At 47.6% G+C, this 23345-nt stretch overlaps 1 protein-coding gene across 1 annotated transcript in view; it reads left to right on the forward strand.

The window, feature by feature from the left end:
• Positions 1-1811: 1811 nt before the first annotated feature.
• Positions 1812-23345, forward strand: part of ADGRB1 (adhesion G protein-coupled receptor B1) — a gene marked incomplete at both ends in the record, with an annotated part of 205421 nt that continues 183887 nt past the window's right edge. Inside the window, one exon of the mRNA XM_080610861.1 lies at positions 1812-2559. Within this exon, the coding sequence (XP_080466987.1) occupies positions 1812-2559 (748 nt within the window). The remainder of the gene's footprint in view (positions 2560-23345) is intronic.

A 23345-nucleotide genomic window follows, 5' to 3' on the forward strand; every position in this document is an offset into this window, starting at 1 on the left:
AGGTGTGGACCCCATGGGGCTGTGCTGAAGGTGAATTGCTGCAATAAAGATGTTTTCCCTCCTCCTTTGCAGCAGGTGCCCCTCTTTATGGATCTTTACCCTAATTTGGGTGCTGCTGTGCTCCCTAATCATGAAGAAACACATTTCATATGATCAAAATTGCTTTGGGGTTGCAGTCCAGGTCAGTGTCAGTGTCTCAGGAGTTGGGCTGCTTGCACTCAGGCTTCAATGCAGAATCTCTTCACTTCCAGGACCATGGAAGCTCCTGAAATCAAGGCACTAATCTGACTTGATAGGGGAAACCTTCCCAGGGTTCTGATCTGTCTTGCTGAAGTAGGGCAGCAGCTCTGTTTTGGAGGCAGCAAATCTGCAGGGCCAGGGCAAGCCTCACCCAAGGGGAAACTCCTTATTTCCTCTATCTGGGATGAGCCTATAAACAGGGAAGGAGATGGCTGGGAAGGTAAGAAGGAAAAGATGCCATGGGTGTATGTGGGAGAAGCTCTGCCCCATGATCTGAGGGTCTGCTCCTCCTGCCTGATAACCTGCATCCCCTCCGCAAACATGGGGTGTGCACTGCATGGGGATGGGGTCCAAAATGAAAAGAGTCCTGCTATTGGCAGTGTTTCCCCTTCTTTCTCCTTCCCTGGAAAGAGGGGAGATGGAAGGAAGTGAGAACAGGAGGGTCTTGGAGAGGTAGAGAAAGGGAGGCTTGTGAGAGTGCCGAGGGCTCAGGGGTGTCTTTGGCATGGAAGGGGCACTGGAGAGGGGATCTGGGCTATGAAGCATTGCAGGAATGGGTCCCATAGGGCAATGCAGGATGGATCTTACTTTTGCTTGAAGGGGCTTTGGAGGCTTGAAGGAGTTCCTGGGGCTGGCAGGGAAACTCTCACTCTGGAGATGTTCTATGCCTAGCTACAGTACTGCTGGCTTTGGGGTGTCCTGCACACAGGGGTGAAAGGAAAGGTGGGTGCCTGATGTGGGAAGATGTGAAGTCTGCCTTTATCGCCCTTTTTAAGTCCTGTACTGGTTGCATGGCTCCTGTCTGGGCCCAGGGTTAGACCAGGGTTTGGATACTGAACAACAACTCCCTTCCCGTGCACTGGTTTTGTGGAAGAGAATAGGGAAGAGAGAAAAGGAAGGACAGAAAGAACTGAAACAACAGGGGCTGGCAGAAGGAAGAGAGGAGGCAGAGCCCAGCAGCTTCCATCCTATCCTATCCAGGTTCATCCTGGCTCCACTGGGATGGAGAAGGTGGAATCTCCCTCAAAAAGAGATACATGGTGTTTGCTTTGGGGAGGTGGTTAGAAATCACTGCGGATGCTCTGCTTAGCAGAGAGGTACTGCATGGCGGAGGGCACAGGGGAAGCAGGGTCACAACTATGTTGTCCATCATTGTTAGTCCCTCCTGGGGGTTACGACATCCCCGAGATGGGAACAATCTCAAGCCTAACGTGGGGATGGGGATGTGGGGCTGCATCTTCCCCCATTGAGATGGGCTGGGGCTGGGGATGCTGTGTGGATTCTCAGCCTCGCAAAGGGTTAAAAAAACATCAAATAAACACCAAGAGGAAAAAAAGACCAAATCCCAAATTTCTTCTCTTTCTCTCCCCTTCTCCTTCCCTTCCCTTTATTTTCCAGGTGTTGCTTATGGCCACAGGAGGGAGCTCAAATCCAGACATGGGAGTATTGGCTTGATTTCGGATCCAGAGCCTCTTAAACTCTCACTTTTCCTCTAAGCTGGTCCCTGTTATGTCCAGGATCTGGCGCCTGCTTGACATTTACTTTGAGTTCCAGAGGACCAGAGACCTAGGATGAGGAGCATTGGATCTGCCCTGAACCTGCTTTTGGTATCGCCACTCTACTTTGTGTGGACCGTGGTCGCTCTGGACCTGGCACAAACTCCCTGCACCACTTTGGTCCAAGGGAAATTCTTTGGGTATTTCTCCTCCTTTGCCGTCTTCCCGTTGAACTCCTCTCTCTGCTCTTGGATTATCCAGAACCCTGACCCTCGGAGGTACACTTTGTACATGAAGATCCTAAAACCCGCCGGCATATGTGACCACCAGCACATCCGCACCTACCAGTTCGACTCCTTCCTGGAGTCCACCCGCACCTACCTGGGCATGGAGAGCTTTGACGATGTGTTGAAGCTCTGCGATGGGTCCACCCGCTTTGCCTTCCTCCAGTCCAACAAGCAGTTCCTCCAGATGAAGCAGACAGCACCACCGGGCGTGGAGACTTGGCCCATGCGGTGGAAGCCCACAAAGGCTCAGGAGAGGGACTTCTCAGTGGAGTACCTCGTGGTGGGCAACAGGAACCCTAGCAAAGCCGCTTGCCAGATGCTCTGCAAGTGGCTGGATGCGTGCTTGGCCATCAGCAGCAGCTCCCATCCGTGCGGCATTATGCAGACCCCATGCTCTTGCTCAGGAGGGGAGGTCCTGGATCAGGCCAGCGAGGTCATTGGGATCACGAGGAAGAAGGAAGATTGTTATAAGGATGGAATTTACTTGGAGAACTGCATGAGCAGCCCTAAAGACAGCAGCGGAGCGGAGTTCCTGGGTGAGTGGAGGGCGACAAGGGGAGTTTGGGAAGGAGTGAGGGCTGGTTAGGTTCTACTCTCCTGGGTATCACACTGTCCCCATCACCTCTGTGTCTGAGTATGTGGATGACCGGTATGAAAACCTTATTTCCTCACTGATAGGCAGGTCTGGTAACCTTTGGTGGCTCTTTATGAGCCTTTACATGGAATTGCAAAGCAGCTTCCCCCTAAATACACCCCAAATAGTTTCATTCATTCATTGTGCCTTGCTTGTACTTCTACTGCCTCAGAGATGCTGAGGGGAGTTTCTTACCTGAGGGTGAGCAGTCTTCCAAAGTAATCACAGATGTCCTAGAAAAGGCAGGATCCAAGCTGCCTCCTGGGGCGGGCTGCACTCAGCAGCCCTATAAACCATTTTAATTCATGGGGAAAACTTGATTCCTGGGTCTGGATTGAGGGAACAGCAACAGAAGGAACACTCAGCTTGTTCTCAAACTTATTTTCCTTCTGGAGGCTTTCAGACAGAGCATTTGCCATGCTGCTTCTATGGGGTTACTTGGGGCTCATTCCTCAGATGTTTCCATCAATATTTTAATGGTGATCTTGAGTATTTTATAGGCTAGAAAGGGATTAGGGAGGTGGAAGAGGGGTGAAAAGAAGGGCTATGAATAAGGATGAGATGCTCCTGAGGTCTGATCTGGGCACTGGTTCAGGGAATGAAATTGTCATTCCAGAGATCCAACGTGTTCTTCATCGGTGCTACAGAGTGATGCAAAGCAGAAAGGAATCGGGTGGTCCAAAAGTGAACCCTTTATAACAGTGCCTGTGTCAGATCCGCTCTGATGTATTTATTCTCAGCTCTCATCCCACCTGCTGGCATGCAGGTTATGTAAAGCGGAGCTGTGATGCTAAATAGGAATCTGGGAGGCAGGGAAGGGAGCCTCCAGTTTGGCAAGGTTCAGGATCTCATCTAACCCTCATCCCAGAGTCTCATCCTCTTCAAGGGCTGGACCAACATGTTCTATGCCACCAGGAGAAAGCTGGTATCCATCTGGGTCTGGACTCTGGGGTTCCTGCATGGCTTTTACAGTCACCCCCAGAGAGGGGGAATTGCTCAAGGCAGGGAGAAGGAGGCTATATTTACTTGCAGTGAGAAGAAGGTTACCAGGCACAGCTCCAAGCTGTGCAGAATGGTTTTCTTACAAACCGCAGCCTGGCATTAACAAAGAGATTAATCTATGATCAGGTACTAGTGTTTTCCTCAGTGTATTTGGGGGGAGATTTTGCTTCTCACTGATCTGTGAATCAATACATGCAGGCACAGGGCTGAGCCATAAATCCTGCACATAATATCCTCGGTGATATTCCCTCTCCACACTCCAGATTCCTTTTGCAATGCCTTTTACTCCTGTGTGAACAGCTTGTGAGGAGCACGGTGCTGCCTCCTCGCAATGATGCGAGCTTCCTGAAGTCATTTGGCTTGGGTTTGCTCATTGGGTGATTTCTTCAGCGTGACCTTTCCCATCACAACCAAAAGTGAAATTTGAAATGAGATTTTCGGCAAATCCTGAAGCATTCGAGCTTAATATTGGCTTTTGTAGAGATCTTTCCTCACCCAACTCGAGTGCTTGCATGTTCCCAGAACATGAATATGAAAGAGGCTCAGTGGTGGCTGAATCAAAATCCTTTTTGGGTCTCAAATATTTGTAGATCATTTTTTTGCTGGCTGCTCACATCTGCTCCATATTGAAGATACAGAATTATCAGCCTCACTGGTGGGATGCCATCCACATAGAAACGATGCTTGCAGGGTGCCCAGCCTCTCCATGTGCTGCTCTGTCTGTCACTGTGTCTGTTTTGATTCTTGCAAAGCCTTCATCAGGAAGATGGAGGCGAGATCCAATTTGGACAGAGAGCCAGCAATCCCGTAACAGCATTTTGTGGGTGGAATATTTTGATAGGGTTCCCAATTTCCAAGTGCTGATGCTGGTTGTTGCTGTCATTGTTGTCTTGATTGTATTTGTAGCATGTTTTTTTCTCCCCTGAAAGCTTTTTTTTCCTCCCCTTGCTTCTTTCTGAGTCATTTGTTGTTTCTGGGCCTTTCTTGACACTTTCATCTTTGAACAAATGTGTATGTGTGTGTTATGCTAATCCAGCCTGATGAATTTAAGCACATAAGGAATTGCCAAATACCAAGACACCATCCCAAAATGTGGCGCCTGACTTTTCCTGATGTCTCTTTTCTATGTCTTGGATATTTCCATACCATATAGATGGGTGAAAATCTACAGATCTGCCTCGGAAGCAGCTGCGCTTTGGCTCACTGTCTATGGGTGAGATTCCTTTGAGAAGGTTAAATCCCCATCCTTGGGTGCTGGTGTACCAAAGGATGGAGAATACATGCATATGGCTGTGTGCTAGATTAGGTGGTGTCTGAAGGCACTCCAGAGCAGGCTGAAAATAGATCTGTTGGGCTGGACATTGGCTTTGGTGGCTGAAGAGCAGAGATGCTACCACCCAAGACTGTATCTTGGTCATGGCTGGAAGTGGGAGCTTGTGGTACTGTCAAGAAACAGCCTGATTTCGTGCATAACCAGTAAGTTTAGACTTGGTTCAGGTAAATAAGGGATGTTTGTGGTCGTTTACGAGTGACTTCACAAAGTAACTCTGCTGAAGTGACCCTGCCTTGTCTGCAGCATCTGTTCTTCAATGTCTGGAGGTAGGAGAGACCGCTCCAAACTGCTTCCTGGTTTAGTGAGACACCCTTTTTGCACTTGCTGTCCCACGCAGACATTGTAGAGGTTACATAGGACGGTGGTGGGAAGAATCTGTCAGGGTGCAGAGGCGGCAGGAGATATTTCGGTGCCTTGCTGCACATGGAGCTTGTCCTGGTGATTAGCAAGACGTGCTTGGAAACATATTGGCAACAGCAGCCGTATCTCCCCATATCTCCCTTCCTTGCTGCAGCTTCCAACACATGATACTCCCGGAAGGCCCAAACAGGGAATCTTTTTTCTAGGAAGAGACAATTGAACAGGGGAACTATTTTTCACCAGCATGAGTTGTCCCTTGGATGACTCAGGCAACATAGGAAGAAGGCAGAGACTGGTTGTAGATTCTGATGTTTAAAGGTGAACTCTCTTGTAGGAATACAAGTTGACATCCCTGGAATAGGCCCCCACACTGAGCTGTGGTAGGAGATCAGGGGGTTGAAATGGGAAAGCTTCCTGAAACATGGAGACTTCATGGGCTGAAAATCCTGGTGGCCCTCCGAAATGTGAGCTGGCTTCATTGTAATCGGAGCTGGAGCCTTAAAGGGATGCTGATGTGACACTGTAATGAGAGAAGGTTAATGTCTGCTTAAGTACTGTGCTGAGTTAGGCACTTAATGAATGTCTAATTAGTCTTGTCTCCATGTAATCTGTTCCTGGAAGGCCATTGAGGTGCTGCTACATGTTGGTGGCCCAAAGAGATAACTGGAGTTCTCTGGTCCTTCTGCTCTTTGTGACCCCATCTCGGAAGGATCCAACATGCTGACTGTAAAACAGGGTTATATGCGTCCCCCTGGAATGTATTTGCTCCTTGGTGATGTAGATGGCTTCAGAGCTGGAGGGATCTTTGTGCTGAAGGAATCTGGTTTCCTGTCTTGGCCAGAGAATTTACTGAATTTGTTCCAGCAAAGAACTTGAAACTGGGATTTAAATGGAATTTCTTAGTTCTCAAAAAAGGCCTGAATCAAGATATTGCTGGTGTGAAATGCCAGGGAATTTCCTGCCTCTTTTGCTAAACTTTTCCATTCATTTGCTGTCCTCATTGCTCTGAACAAATACAAACCTTCCTTCCTCATACGTGCTCATCACTTCACTCCTATTTTGTTAGTGGTGTTTCACCTTTCAGCCCTTAGATGTTTTTCTACCTCTGTATGCTAGATTAAGAGGTCATATAGCACCCATTCTCTCCTGTTTGAAGAAGCATTTATAGACACACGAGCAAGTTGCTGCTTAACCTCTACTGCATCAAGTAGTCTGAACTCCATAAATCCCTCCCTGCAGCACACATCCTCCAAACCTCAGCTGTTGTTGGGAAACTTTGCCATATGCTTGGCCTGTTCTGCTGCCCAGAACATGATGTCTTCTCAGCAGGGCTGAGCTTCTGCGTGGCCCTATGGCTGAGTGACTGCTGAAGAGGGTTTATGGTGTGGAAGAGCAACCAGAAACATAGGGATAAATGAACGAATTGCCACCCTCCCTGCTGCAGGAATCACGTTCTGCGGCACAGCTCTCTTCCCCATGACTCTTCCCCAAGGGCAGGAATAACATGATAAGTAATTTCCTATGTTTCTGGTGAGTTTAGTGACCATCAAAGCTCAGAGAGTGATAGAGAGTTGTTAGTAATTGCCCAGGGTCAGGCTCTCAAATCTGTCTTTGACATCTTCAGCTCCTTCTTAGCCTTCAGCTCCTTCTTACAACACAGTGTACACCACTTCACTCTTCCAACTAGAGCTCCCCAGGCCCAAACAACAGCTGAGCTTGCAGAGGAAGGTGTTTGGTTTTGGATTTGCCTCCATTTTGGGTTTGCCAGCCAAATGGCCAAGGGATTTGGATGGATGCACTTTCATTGCCTCTCCTTCTCCTGGCAGGGACTTACTGAGTGTGCTTGGGGAAGGTGTGCTCCTTTCCAGCTCCTCGCTTCTCCATCTGTGTTTGCCCTTGCTGTCTAGTCTGTACATCCTTGAGTGCAGAGCTTGGATACGGTGCGAGATCACCAGCGAAACATGGGGCGAGGAAGGACTGGTTTTTGTTCATGTGTTAAATTTCCCTGTTCTAACCCCAAAAAGCATTGTGGGTTTTGTTTGAATCTCCCCAGCCTAAGTCCACACCTCATCAACTGTAAGCAAGAGCTGATACCGGTTCACAGCTCCTAGAGGAGGAGGTTGAACAGAGCCTGGCACTTGGCAAGCAGGTCACCTTGTCTCCTGCAGTGAATCCCCACTGGACCCATATGAGGGTGTCCTTCTTGCATGCAGTCAGTGGGGTGTTTTATGGATGGGACAAGTGTGGGTTACTCCTTCCTGGGTGCTGAAAAGGGGAGATTCTGACTCAGTTTTAACAGTCAGATCTCTGTGATCAGTACAAGCCTTGCCTGCCTCGCAGTTTTCCTCTGAAGTTATTAAAGACCTTATTAGAATAGAACAGAATCAGAATATAACAGAAATAGAATAGAATATTTTCCATTGGAAGGGACCTACAATGATCACCTAGTCCAACTGCTTAACCAGTTCAGGGCTGACCAGAAGTTAAAGCATCTTGTTAAGAGCATTATCCAAATGCTTCTTGAACACTGTCAGGCTTAAGTCAGCAACCACCTCCTTAGGAAGCCTGTTCCAGTGTTTGGTTACCCTCTTAGTAAAGAAATGCTTCTTAATGTCCAGTCTACGCCTCCCTGGTGCAGCTTTGAACCATTCCCACATATCCTGTCACTGGATCTCAGGGAGAATTGGGCATGAGCTAAGAGTACCATGGTCCTCCTAGTGGCAAAGCAGAGATTTCCTGGGTCTGTGCTGTTTAAGAACTAGTTTCACTTGTGCGTGTGTCTGCATGGAGATGTCCCATTTGGAAGATGAAGGGGGGAGAGGAAAATGAGCAAAGTTCCATTGTGAACCCAACAGCTTGTGGACATGATCACAATGCAGAAGCATCAGCAATTACCATCTGAATGCGCTATCGTGGTAACAGGGAGACTAAAGGTGGAATTAATATCCAGTTGCTGAGGGAATTTCACAGGCAACTACTCTCATTACTGTTATGAGGGGGCTTTCACCAGTGGCAGCCTAGTGAAAGGCTCAGCTTTTCAGTTATGCGTTTTGGTTTGGTTTGATTTGCCATTGTTTAACATCCTCTCGTATTCAGGACCCATAGCAAAATGGTTTGTATGGGAACGCAATAGTTTTGTATGGGAATACAGGGTGAAATTTAGATTCAGGCAAACACAGACACCAGATTCCAAATAGGCACATCTGCAATGTAATTTTACAGCTTTAAGTGCTGAATGTGAGAATGTGGATGGTAGTTCCAGAAGGGAGGGTGGACAGAGACAATCCTGGCCCTTTTCACCACCCACCCTGAAAACCTGATGTATTTAGGCAATGGAGCAGGCTAAAATGGAAAACATTGTCTTTCCAATGGGATTAGATCCATGGAGCTTTTCATGTGTCTGAGTTGCCTTTGAGGTGCATGACATCCACGGGTTTCCTTGGTGGATCCTGTCTCTCATGGAGGATACAGCTCTGGGGTTTCTTCAGGTTTCCTTGTAAAGAAGTTTTCCCTTTTCCAATGCTGGTTATCTGTTATCCAGATACAGCTCCAAAAGATTTTGGGTGAAGCCAGGACTTAGCAAAGATGGTGCTTAAGCCATCTGTCTTAGAGATCTATCAGACAACAGATCCAGGAGGAGAGAAAGGCTCTGACTTTGCCTAATAGGATGAGAACAGAGGCTTAGTAGGGTTGAGAGCTTATCCATGAATACACTAAGTGTGAACAGGGGTTCTCTAAGCAATCTCTTTCCATGCTGAGCAGAGCAGTAGCTCTTCCAGAGCATCACTATCACCTTTGGAACTCATCTGTTCTCCCTTACTTTCCTTTCCCCATTCTGATAACCAGTGACATTTTACACCTCTATAGGTGCTGATTCTGCCTCCTGTGAGCCCATCTTCCCCCAGGACAGTACTGAAGCAGCTTGGGCTAAATAGGTTGGAAAACTGGTTTGGGATTCTCAGCAGGTATCATTTAGTGTGGCTCTGTGGCATTTGAACCTGGGGAGGATTCAGCAACTCTATGTCCCTGGGGTGGCTCTGCCAATGTCACCTCCAGTCCTTGAATCTCCATATAGCACATTCTCTTCTTGCTCTCGCTGCAGACAGCAATTTGACACTGATGTTCTACACTTCAGCCTTCCATCAGGATGAAACAACCAGGTTAGGAAAGGACGTCCTTTAGAGCATCATCAGAATTGCAGATCTGTTGTGTTTAAATAGATTCCTTTTTGTTCCCTTGCTGGAGTTTTGATAGAGCAATAATTGCCACACACCTCATTAAGCTGAATGCTCTCAATAGGTCTTGAGTGGTCTATGCCATTAAACAGTTACTGGCTTGGGATATTCCCAGTGTTTAGAAGCAGTGAGGAAGGGACAGGGAAGCCTCCTGTGGAAACTGGGCTGCCCTGGCAGGGCAGTTGGGTTTTCCCATTATTTTGGAGGCAGTTTGAGCTGTTTTCTCTCTGTTTTGATCCACATGAACACCAGCAGCAACGGGTGACAGGCACTGGTGTTGAGTGCTGTAGCAGTTTATGTGCTTAGAGATGATACAGTAATGGATATGGGCCTGCAAGAAGTATGGTAGGGTCCTAAAGCACAGGGATGAAGTTACTATCAAATAAAAGGGAGTTGCATCCCTCCCTATGTCCTCTTTTTGGGGGCAGAGGTTTGGGTATCTTTGTGCTGAAGGTGCCCGAACCAAAGAAAGACTCAAGTTTAGTGTATGGTGTTGAAAGCAGAAGAAACAGCTTAGAGTATGGGTGCTTTCTCTACCTGGTTTTATTGGTCCTGCTTCTGAATCTGAAGTGAAGGACCAAGATGCAGGTTATTGGCCCCTTGGCTCTTGCTGAGACCCTGGAACTGATGCAGAAGCATCTTTGACATCAATCTGTCCCTAGACAGAGTTGCTGTTTCAAGATCTAGAGGCTGGGATAGAACATGGTCTACAATGACTTCATCATGTGTCCCTGCATTTCCTATCCCTCAGGTTATACCCAACCATGTAAAAGGCATTATTCAGTGATTTGTGTGCACTTCATATCCAGGCCTATGTGCTGTCCCATGTGCCTATATGTGTCCCCTTCCCATAACTTGATTCTATTAGCCATTTTCAACTATATTTGTTAGCTGACCAAGACTATGAACAGAATCCCATTTCTACTGGTTCTGTGGTCAGAACTAGAAGTGTAGAAGAAAGGCATTGCAGGATATGTGCCATGGGGAAGACTGCAGTTCAGGATGGCCATCAGAGACCGCTATATGGGCCCAGCCTATAGCCCAAATGGGGAAGGAAGCAGCTCTATTGTTGTTCACAATGCTTCTTGGCTTTAAAGTTAGTGCCCATATAGGGCAACCAAACTAAAAGACAGGGATGCTGTGCATGTGTATCTACCCACAGGCAAAATTGTCCTGAAGAGGAAAAGATTCAGGGATCAGGTCAGTCTCCAGGTAACTTTAGAGAGGTATTTAAAGAGATTGCTTTTCATGCTTCTGTGCTTTTGGGCCACTGTGGCTCAGGACCCATCAAGGAGAACAACAGATCTACGGGGAGAGCCAGGATGGATCCCACCAGCTGCCAGGGCAAGGATGGCTTTTATCACTCAGCAGCTTTAGAATCACAGAATCATAGAATGTTTTGGGTTGGAAAGGACCTTAAGATCATCCAGTTCCAACTCCTCTGCCATGGGCAGGGACACCCCACACTAAACCACTTCACCCAAGGCCTCATCCAACGTGGCCTTGAACACTATCAAGGATGGAGCATTCACAACCTCCCTGGGCAACCCATTCCAGTGCCTCACCACCCTCACAGTAAAGAATTTCTTCCTTAGATCCAATCTAAACTTCCCCTGTTTCAGTTTGAACCCGTTACCCCTTGTCCTGTCACTACAGTCCCTGATGAAGAGTCCATCCCCAGCATCCTTGTAGGCCCCCTTCAGACACTGGAAGCTGCTCTGAGGTCTCCACGCAGCTTCTCTTCTCCAGGCTGAACAGCCCCAACTTTCTCAGCCTGGCTCCATACAGGAGGTGCTCCAGCCCCTGATCATCCTCGTGGCCTCCTCTGCACTTGTTCCAACAGTTCCATGTCCTTTTTATGTTGAGGACACCAGAACTGCACACAATGCTCCAAGTGAGGTCTCCCGAGAGCAGAGCAGAGGGGCAGGATCACCTCCTTCGACCTGCTGGTCACGCTCCTCTTGATGCAGCCCAGGATACGGTTGCTTTCTGGGCTGCAAGCGCACACTGCAGCCGGCTCATGTTCATTTTCTCATTGACCAACACCCTCAAGTCCTTCTCTGCAGGGCTGCTCTGAATCTCTTCTCTGCCCAACCTGTAGCTGTGCCTGGGATTGCTCTGACCCAGGTGTAGGACCTTGCACTTGGCATGGTTAAACTTCATCAGGTTGGCATCACAACAAGGTTGTATCTTTTGCATGCAATGTGCCACTGCTCAGTCCCTTCCCTCCTACCAGCCCTGGTGTCCCTGCCCCACACGGCAGTGCCATGCTTTGAGCCTGTTGTCATCAGAGCTGGTGACAAGCTCAGTGGGAGTTTTGTGTTGGCTACCCTTTACTTGCTGTAAGGAAGAGGAAGTGAGTAGTTAAAAGCTTTTCTAAGCCTTCAAACACAATGACCCATCTTCACTCCTGAGCCTGATGGATTGCCCCAAACTTGCCATCAGGGAAGGAAGAGTCCCATGCCGTCATTTCTGCTATTCAAAATAGGGCTTTGTGAATAGCGGAAAGGATGAAGCCTGATTTCCTACTATGTGAAGCCCTGTATTCCCCTACTGTGACAATCACAGCTTCTCTCATTGCTGCCGATACACAAATCTTTGATGACCCTCATCTTCCACCAATGCCTCTGGGCTTGTCCTGCTACCAGCACCCTTGTGTGTCCCCTAGTCATGTTCTGGACAGGAGGTAACACATCTGAAGCACTGCTGGCCTGCATGGTGTGTGAAATAAACCAGGTAACTGCTGTAATAGCTATGTTTTTGGTGAGCGGGATCACTTAGGCTGACCTCTCTTTCTGCATGTACAAACCAAGATGCAATTGGAGACACCTGTACGTGCTGCACAGGGCTTGTGCATAGGTACCCACATCTGAGCTGGGTGACATGGCCTAGTGTGAGATGTCCCTGCCCATGGTGGGGGGTTGGAACTGGATGATCTTAAGGTCCTTTCCAACCCAAACCATTCTATGATTCTATGGGATAAGGGAGGCAGAAATGCGTTGCTCTTTCTCTGTGATTTTGCTTGGATCACGTTCATTTAATTTTACCTTCAAAGCTGAAAGGTAAGCTCTCTGCTATGGGCACAGTCTAGGGTGAGGCATCCCTGCCCACAGCAAGGGGGTTGGAACTTGATGATCTTAAGATCCTTTCCAACCCAAGCTATTCTAGGATTCATCTCATTGTCTGATCTGTTTGCTGTGTCTGTGCAACGGGCTACTGTGGCTGTTCTGCTTTTGCAGGACCATTGCATTGATGAAGTCTACACTTCAAAAGGCAGCGCTGACAAACCCAACAGCTTCACCTACCTCACACTTCAATTAAAACTCTGTCTATTCACCTTTGCTCCTTCCCTCTGTACCTTTCTCCACCATGACCCTCTCGCTGCGAGTGAACATTGAACGTCAGCAGGGGAAAATGCATTCATTCAGCAATTAAATAATTGAATGCTCCTTTGGCAAAATGAACTATCTCCTGCTTTTCTTGTGTTTTACCTCTTCCCTCCCCCTTCCCCCACCTTTCTTTTCTCCTTTTCTTTCTTCTTCCCTCTGATGAGATAACGCTGCAATTCCTGAAAGCCATTTTAAATATTCATGTTTTAATTAATGGACTTTATTGCATGGACTCTAAATAAGATAATAAAAAGCCTGCCTGAGGCACAACACATTTTTTTGTGTTGTTTGTTCTTAAAAGGGCACTAAGAAGTAGAAAGCTTAATATGTTTCTTCAACAGACATTTGAAAGATACACAGAAATCACAGCCATGGGTCATTTAGCCAGTGGGCTCTTCGTAACCCACGTGCTGCCGAGTATCACTTTGCAATGTGCCATAGAATCATAGAATGGTTTGGGTTGGAAAGGACCTTAAGAGCATCCAGTTCCAACCCCCTGCCATGGACAGGGACACCTCACACTCGACCATGTAACCCAAGGCTTTGTCCAACCTGGCCTTGAACATTGCCAGGGATGGAGCATTTACCACTTCTCTGGGCAACCTGTTCCAGTGTGGAGCACGGTGTAAATCCATGTGCCTCTTGCAGAGACTGGTTCCTCTGGACTAGCACCAGTCTCTGTAATGGGGAGAGGAAGACAGTGATTTGCGATGCTCAGATAGAGATGGAAGCTGGGCTGTGTTTGGGGGTGAATGCATCCTTTCGTGTCTTGGAAACTGAATGTGTTGGGTTTAGTTTGGATAGTGTTTTTGACCAAAAAAAAATAGAAGGAAGTCTTGGACCAGTCCTCTTCCCCAATATTTCTGGGTTGAAAAGCCCAAATATTGACTGTACATTTCTGCAATGGATTTTGCTTTTACTGAAGACAAACAAGTCGACTGAATGCTTGAATCTGTGAAACATCTGGTATTGCCAGTTATGTTTTTTTTTGCCAAAGAGAGAAGAAAGATAATGTTAGCTGAAACTTTCATTCTATGTGGGTGTTTTCTTATGGTGCAGCAAGCTGAAATTCATTTTGTATTCTGAGCATGTCATCTGTGCTGTATGACATGGGCCTTTGCAGCCAGTTGAGCTGTGGTCTTGTGCTTGGAGGTGGTCCTAAGGATGCTGGACCAGAACCTCATAGGGAGGCCTATGCTCTGTTCCTGCATCTTCTCATGACCTTGGAGAAGTCAAAGCATTTGTGCACATGGTGCACTTAATCTTGTTTTTATCCTCCTTTTCTTTCTTTAGTCTGACTCAAATCTTGAAGGCAATTGGCACTTTCTTAGAAAACAGATGTACAGTGCCTAGCACCAGAACTCCCTCAGCTGTGATGATAGCTCTTAGTAAAACTAGATATAAATAACCAGAATGGTTAATAAATACTCCAGTGGTCGCTATGGTTAAAGTTGGGCTGTTGAGTTACTTCTCTTTTAGGAGTAGAATCCGCTCTTACAGGGTGGCACCTTTGCATTGAGGCAGCTAAAAAAAGAGGGATCATCCAGCATTAAAGGAGGCAGGTGGGTGGTGCAGAGAAAATAGCTTTAGTCACTCAATGTAGGTTTTCAGTGCTATAGTGATAAACTCCACGGTGCCCTGAGGATGTCTCTATCTATCACGTTGATTACTCCATTTGCTACCTGCCTACTACTGAGGTTTTTTCATCCTAAATCAGGAAAGAGGCAGAGTTCACCATTATCTGCCAAGGTGCAAAGATGGGGGCAGTCTGCTGGGTTGACTTGAAGGGCTCTGGTTTTACACCAGGATGAACCAGCACACAGGTAGACTGGTCTTAATAATAGATTGTCTGGTGGAGACGCCTCCATTCTACCTTCTGCAGGTGTTGTCACCTCTGTGATGCTCCATTTATAGAGCTGAAAATGTTGGGCTATTCCTGCTTGTTTGCTGCCCAGTAATAGCTGGGACATCTGCTGCTTCTCTTGGAGTGAGGTACGGGTGAGCAAGTTAAGCATCCACACTCCTGTCATGTACCAGCAGAGCTGGAGGTGGTTTAGCAGTCTAAAGGCAGCCAAGCATCTGGGGAGCCCAGGAAGATGAATGAGTCCAAAGTGAATATCCTTGTTTAATACTTTCAAAGCCTTACTGACAGCACTGAGAGAGAAAGGAAAGCTCAGATATGGGCAGATCATGTAACAACAGGAATTCATTTACCAGCATATATGTCTCAGGATGTGCCACTGCAACACAGATGTGCAAGCTCAGATTGATCAGACCCCTCATTATTACATCTGGGACATCCACTGCAGTAAATGCTGGTCTCTTTAAGCCAGGAGACCTGGCTCTCATATCTGGTTGTCTTTCTGGCTTTGAGCAGCAAAGGATCTTGGTGTCATGTGTGCTATAGTGACTAACTCCAGTTGTCCTCAGTGGAGACATTCACATCTCAGCAAGTCACCCCGAGTTCCCTTCTTAGTCAACAAATTGTTGCTTGAGGTGTGAGGTGGGTATGAGGGCCAGCTTCATCCTATCCCAAAATAGACATCAGAGGGAAGGAGTCAGCATCTTTAGCAATGGGACTGTGCAGTTGGTTTGGAGATTGAGTAATGGTTATAGGGGGCATCTCAGCTAAAGTGCGGGTTTGTCACTGGCTTTAACTGATTGTCTTTGGGATTAAATGGGGTACCAAGGATCCATGAAATGGTCCAAATTACAGTGTAACCACTCAACTATCAGAAAGGAGACACAAGGTATTGTGCCTTCTGGCCACAGGTTGCCTTAAGGTCTGGTTAATCTGTCTTCAAAGCCCTACATCTTGGCTCTACCCCCTGCATCTGAGCCACCAGCATTCCCTTTTGTTTGCATTTAGTGTAGATCTTGTTAATTGGCTCCTTTATTTCTCTAATTAAATGTAAATGAAAAGTGCATCATTAAACAGGGATACAGGAGCCTGCTCTGAACAAAGCAGGTTTCAGCTGGAGGCGAAAGCACAAGAAACAGGTTTTCCTCTGCTCCTTTTACTGCAGGTCTCTCCTTTCTCTGCTAGAGACAGTTTCAGTCCCAAAGGAGCTTCCCTGCTCTTTTTCTGCTGTAGGCCTCCTCCTGTGGGTGTTCAAGGGATTTCCTCCTGACAACGGGATAGGTCTGGGCCAGAAGCAGTGAGCCAAACCTGGCTCTCTTCCCTTGACTTTGCAAGCTAATGTGTTCCCAAGCCCTTCTGCCTGAATCCTGCAGTTTGCCCTGCTTGGATGCTTGGGATGCAAGCCACTTCCTCATGCACCTCCTTGGAGCTGCCAGCCCTACATTACACCATGTGAGGTGTGATGGTCTTTAGGGTATCCCTTTGTCTGGTTTTGCCCTGGCAACACCATCCTGCCCAGGATGAAGGAGGGTTCAGCGTTGCCTTGCTGGAGCCTGTCATTGCTGCCTTGTGCTTGGCAGTGCAATGACGTGGCCGGATCTGTGGGCGATGGGAACAGATGGCATATGCTCTGCTGAAAGCAAAGAGCTCCCTTCACTCCGGGTGTAAAGCGGTGTTTTCCTTCCTGCTGGTCTCAAAGCCGGCCCTGGTGCGCCACTCTTAGGCCACCATAGGACATTAAAAGGGAGGTTTATCTCCTGTGAGTTAATCTGTGTGGGGTAGCTGGGGCTGCAGCGGTGTAGATGACATGGAGGGTTTACATGGGATGCTTTGACGGGGCTCAGCGGATGTTCTGCATGAGCATCAATGATTTGGCCCCAAACCTACTTGGACATCTGGCCACGTGGTCTGTGACTATCTGGAAGGTCACCATCTCCTGGTAACCAGTCAGTAGCTGGGATTTGGAGATTCTTTAGAGATGGAACCCTTACTTTCTGTCATTACAAGGGCTCCAAAGAATAAGTGTGGCTCCCCAAAGCATGGAGAGGCAGGTGATGTATATGATAGCGCTGTATAGGCAGATCATGGAAGGTAGTAGGTAGGTGAAAAACACCATGGTAAGGGTGTTTTTCAGTATGTGCATTGAGCCAGGGAGATTAAAAGGGGCTGGGATACTGGGCCAAAGGATCAAAGCCAGGTCTGAGGCTGTATGTTCATCTTTGGGGTCACCCCATAAAGCATGGGGACAGCAGGAAGGGACTGAAGGTCTTAATGACCAGCTTAGGTCAATGCGGTTGTGGGGGTCTCACTGAAAAAGACAGTTCTGGCCAGTCAAATGTCATAGGACAGAGGTTGCTGTTTGGTTAAATGCAGCGAAATGAGTTTCCAAAGGAATGAGTTTGTCACATTGAATCAACACAGCAGGAAAAAAACCCCAGTCCCCTGAAACGACATTGAACCTATTCACTGTCCCCTTTGGTTCTCAGCATCCTGAGAAAGCACAACCTCCTTTCTGCAAGCCTGGTCCTGTGTCACAGCCCATAAAGTTTCCTGGACCAGAGGGTGAGCTCAGGTCATGGAGAAGGGATTGGCTGATTGGATTTCTTTTTTTCTCCAGGAGATGGGATGAGCAGGAGCGTGGAGCTTGTCCTCCCCTTAGCTTTCTTCTACTGCATCCTGGCCCAAAGGGGTCTTTGCCTTTGTGTTTTCATACAAACTGATGGAGTAATTGTCAGGAGGGATGATGAACCCAGGGAATATCTGTGGTGCATGGTTATAGGGAGAGTTATCCCTGCTTCCAACATGGAGGGTAACAGAGGGGAAGAAGTTGACCTTTTCTGCTTGGCTGTGCAGCGCTTGTCTAAACAGATCCTGCTCTTACTCTGGGGGACACAGGGGACTCCATTAGGACACATCAGGAACCTGGACAAGGGGTGATGGGTTCAAACTGAAACAGGGGAAGTTCAGGTTGGAGATAAGGAAGAAGTTCTTCCCTGTGAGGGTGGTGAGGCACTGGCACAGGGTGCCCAAACAAGTGGTGAATGCTCCATCCCTGGCAGTGTTCAAGGCCAGGTTGGACAGAGCCTTGGGTGCCATGGTCTAGTGTGAGGTGTCCCTGCCCGTGGCAGGGGGGTGGAACTGGATGATCTTAAGGTCCTTTCCAACTCAAACCATTCTATGACTCGATGACATTTAACATACACATTCCCTAAACCGCTTTTTATTAAAACAAGTAAATTGCTTTCTGACCCAAAGGAAAATTTTCCATGGAAGCATCTATTTTTCTGTCTTTATTTTTGAGTGAAAGAGGGAAATGTTAGAACTCAATGTTCTGTGTGGGACATTCCCACCAGACCTATTTTGAGGGGGAGCAGGAAGACAAGAACTGGGAACGTGTGATTGCTGGAGGAGACTTTTAGTGGGCTTAGAGAACTAAAAAGGCAGGGAGTTTTAGATAAAACTTTCCAAGTGCATGGAAATATCTCCCCAGGCCTAATTGAGAGCTGGTAGAAGGTTCAAAAGGGAATGAAAGTTCCTTGTGTGAATCATCTGAGAATTGGGAAAGAAGCATTTATATCCTTAGATTCTTGGAGCCCTGGGTATGACTCAATAAGAAGCCCAGCTCATGGCACCCTCCAAGACAGTGGGGCAGCAGATCACTTCTCTAGTCCTTTTATCCTTTGGAGGACACTTTCACTAGCCTTGGATGGAAGTGAGCATAGACTCCTAGAATCACAGAATGGTTTGGGTTGGAAGGGACCTTAAGATCATCCAGGTCCAATCCCCTGCCATGGGCAGGGACATGTCTGAATAGATGGTTATTGCGAGGGGAAAAGAAGGAAAAAAACAGAGAAAGAGAAAAAGGCACCAAGAAAAAAAGAAGAAATTGCTTTTTTCCTACTAAGCTCCATCTGAAAGTGTTCAGGAGGTTGAAATTCTTTACTCAAGTGGGGAAACTGAGGCACAGAAAGATTACCTTTCTTACCCAAAGATACATGGGGCATCCATGACCAGAGACATGAAGCACCTTTTTCCTGTTGTGGAGTGGAATCCAGGCAGTGCTTGGCAGGGGATGGATACCAGGTCCCATCAGCAGTGAATTTGGTGCGGCTGCATTTGCAGGGCCCTGGCTTGAGAGCTCTGCTCCCAGTTGCTGTGTCATAGGACCAGAGAATGGTTTTGGTTGGAAAGGACCTTAGGACCATTCAGTTCCAACCCCCTGACATGGGCAGGAATGTCTCACACTAGACCATGTCACCCAAGGCTCTGTCCAACCTGGCCTTCAAAGATGCCAGGAATGGAGCATTCACAACTTCCCTGGGCAACCCATTCCAGTGCCTCACCACCCTCTCAGTAAAGAATTTCTTCCTTAGATCTAATCTAAACTTCCCCTGTTTCAGTTTGAACCCGTTACCCCTTGTCCTGTCACTACAGTCCCTGATGCAGAGTCCCTCCCCAGCATCATTGCAGCCCCCTTCAGACACTGGAAGCTGCTCTGAGGTCTCCACGCAGCTTCTCTTCTCCAGGCTGAACAGCCCCAATGTTCTCAGCCTGTCTCCATACAGGAGGTGCTCCAGTCCCTGAGCATCCTTGTGGCCTCCTCTGGACTTGCTCCAACAACTCCATGTCCTTCTGGTCTGAGCTGAAGTGGAATTTTCAGGGGGTTTGGTGTGTTTGAGGGGCTTGGGGGTGTTATTTTGTTGTTTGGGCTTTTATTTGTCCTCGGCAGGGTCCTTGCACAGAGATGCTGGATAAGCATCTTCAGACTGAGATCCAGATTGCCTTGGAGTATCCAAATAACATTGGAGTGTCAATGTTATGGGGCAATGACTGCTGGAGCAGGGCTTTCCCTACATCACTGTGTCATCTACACATCACATTCCTTACATCACTGTGGCAGCTGGTGTGTTCCACATCAGAATCAGCTGCATTTTGGTGCTGGGTACAATATGCTTTATAGTCCTCCTTTCAGAACAGCTGTGGCTGCTCTGTGAGCCACGGATAGATGCAGTTTTGAGAGCCCCCCCAAAAACTGTCTTATAATAATATCATTATTACTGTTATTTACAAACCTTCTGTTCATCTTTAAGGTCTTGGTAGCTCCTGTATACACAGATCTTTAATCCTCACCTATGGTATTGCTTCAGGTTAGATGGAGAGTTGGGAAATGCTTTACAACTTCTGCTTGAAAAGCACAGTCCAGATGGGGCCTGGGGTAGCCTGGGTATGGACTGTGGGTGTTTCAGGCTGTGTGAGTTGGAGGGCTTGATAGACAGAGGATGACTTGTTCTTCCCACTTGTCCCCAGACTGTGTGATGTTCCTGCAAACTGATATGAATAGCACTGATAACTGCTGAAAATGTGCTCCACTGCTACAATCTCCTGCTGTGACAACTCCAAATCTGCTTTCTATGTTCTTCTCTCTTCCTGTCTTCCAATATCAGCTCCCATGGTCACCCAGAGAGGGTGCGGATGCAGAAATCTGATTTGATAGAACAAGTCTATCTCCAGACCAACCTGAAATGTGCTGTAACACTGGGACAAGCCTATTTTATCTACCAAGACTCAAGAATTCTTTCCTGTGAGGGTGCTGAGGCGCTGGCACAGGGTGCCCAGAGAAGCTGTGGCGGCCCCATTCCTGGCAGTGTTCAAGGCCAGGTTGGACACAGGGGCTTGGAGCAAGCTGCTCCAGTGGAAGGTGTCCCTGCCCGTGGCAGAGGTTGGAACTGGATGAGCTTTAAGGTCCCTTCCAACCCAAACCAGTCTGGGATTCTATGGTGAAGTGATTCAGAACCACCTTGGAATTGGCTAGCGCATCCCTAGGGCAGAAGTTACTCAACCCATCCCTAATCCTTACCCAGTCCAATCCTACTAATCTGTTCTTCAAAACTAGTGAGGGTGCCAAAGCGTCTTTTCCAGGAGGTCTATTACCATTTCTTGTGGGTGTTTGGGATTATCAAAAAAGAGTAGAAAATCCACTCATTCCACATTTGTCACGGTGCTGGCTCATTCCTATACTACCAGCACTCTGAAGGCTCACTTCTCCCTTTGAAATCTAATAAAAACAAGGAGAAGAGATTCAGAGCAGCCCTGCAGAGAAGGGCTTGGGGGTGCTGGTTGATGAGAAAATGAACATGAGCCGGCTGCAGTGTGCGCTCGCAGCCCAGAAAGCAACCGTATCCTGGGCTGCATCAAGAGGAGCGTGACCAGCAGGTCGAAGGAGGTGATCCTGCCCCTCTACTCTGCTCTCGGGAGACCTCACTTGGAGCATTGTGTGCAGTTCTGGTGTCCTCAACATCAAAAGGACATGGAACTGTTGGAACAAGTCCAGAGGAGGCCACGAGGATGATCAGGGACTGGAGCACCTCCCGTATGGAGACAGGCTGAGAAAGTTGGGACTGTTCAGCCTGGAGAAGAGAAGCTGCGTGGAGACCTCAGAGCAGCTTCCAGTGTCTGAAGGGGGCTACAAGGATGCTGGGGAGGGACTCTTCATTAGGGACTGTAGTGACAGGACAAGGGGTAACGGGTTCAAACTTCAACAGGGGAAGTTTAGATTGGATCTAAGGAAGAAATTCTTTACTGTGAGGGTGGTGAGGCACTGGAATGGGTTGCCCAGGGAGGTTGTGAATGCTCCATCCCTGGCAGTGTTCAAGGCCAGGTTGGACAGAGCCTTGGGTGGCATGGTTTAGTGTGAGGTGTCCCTGCCCATGGCAGGGGGTTGGAACTGGATGATCTTAAGGTCCTTTCCAACCCTAACTATTCTATGATTCTATTCTACGATTCTATGATTTAGATTTAAAAGGATGTTGGTTTCTCCTAAGTAGTCGATAGCTATGTGCTTCTAGAACAGCTCCATCCCTGCCCTGTTTTCTGCTTACATCAAGGAGCCTAAAGATAGCAGAGCCATGGCTTTGGCAGCCCCGGTGCCCACGGTGAGGTCACCACATCTCGAGTGCACCTTTAAATGAAGCCTCCTTCATACTGAGTACATCTGAAAGGTGACATAGGAGGAGCTTCCCTTCTCTTCTGTTAGATCATAGCTGGAGACTGTCACTGCTCTTCCAAACTTCAAAAGGAACAAAGGGACTGTTTGCAAAATAGATGTTGGGAAGAGATTAAAAGATTAAACCTGACGTCTCAGCTAAGGAGCCTTCCCAGGCGAGGAGAATGTATGGAACTGGGATGTATTTTCCCTCTTCCCTGATTGCTGGAGGAAGGACCTTCCCCTGAGTTATTGGGGTTTAACCCATTTCTGCAGACATTTAGTCTCTCATGACATTTAATCTCTCATGTAGCAGCAAGGTCCCTTGGTGCTCATCTTTTGTGGCCATGATTTGATCATCAGGTGGGACATGGGAAGACATATCCCATCCATTGGAAGGAGTCTCTGTGTTACAGCAGCAAAGGAGGGAGAGGGATTGTGCTGGCTTAGTATTTTCCCATGCTTTGAGGCAAGTGATTGCTAAAGGCAAGTCAGGAATAACAAGAGCTGCAGTCCTCCAGCTGATGGCTTTTCTATCCTTCACCAACCTTGTGTTTGGGGTTGTGTCTCATTTTCAGATTAGATATAAGGCAGAAGCTCTTCCCTGTGAGGGTGCTGAGGCGCTGGCAGAGGGTGCCCAGAGAAGCTGTGGCTGCCCCATCCCTGGCAATGTTCAAGGCCAAGATGGACACAGGGGCTTGGAGCAGCCTGCTCCAGTGAAAGGTGTCCCTGCCCGTGGCGTGGGGTTGGAACTGGATGATCTTAAGGTCCTTTCCAACTCAAACCATTCTGTGATTCTATGATTCTATCTGACCTCCAAATCTATGCAGCTTCCCCTTCCTGCTGCACCTCTCAGCTCTGCCTGAGTTTGGACAAATGTCTGGTCAGGATGATAGTAACTTGGTCCATGGAGGGTAAGGGAAAGAGAAGACCAGGACATTGGCAGTGGGTTGCCAATCCTGTCTACCCTGTTTTAAATAATAAAGCAATTGGAGATCCAATTATTAATAATTCGAAATTCCAACTATTATTAGAATAATAAAGATCTCTGATTTAAGGAGAATTATTTTCTTTGAAGCCTTGCTTGCCTGTCACTTCTCAGTTGAAAGAGCTTTAGTGGGAGTGAAGACTCCATGATCCTTATTTCTCCAGGAGGTTCATCACAACATAGGGTGATGTTAGACAAGGTGACCATTTCTCTTCTCTAGTGTACTATTTGAATGGTCTAAATGGTGTTGAGCTGAGGCTGCTGAGGGTCTCATTATTGTGCGAGGTCCTTGAGGGTAGTCAGCACATGAGTCCTGATGTCACAGTTGTGCTGTCCCACCAATGGGTCTGTTGCCCCAGACTGACTCTTTCTTTGCTTGAACCATTGGACCTGATCTCTAACACTTCATAGGCCTCTAAAGCAGGCAAAGCATTTCTGCCTTTATCAAGTTACGTTTCCCAAAGGATGTGAATATCCAGCTGGTGTTAGGGACAGACTGACTCCTCCTCATCCCACACTTAGACTGATTCAATTGGAA

This window comes from Psittacula echo (genome assembly GCF_963264785.1).
Source record: "Psittacula echo genome assembly, chromosome: 2".
NCBI lineage: Eukaryota > Metazoa > Chordata > Aves > Psittaciformes > Psittacidae > Psittacula > Psittacula echo.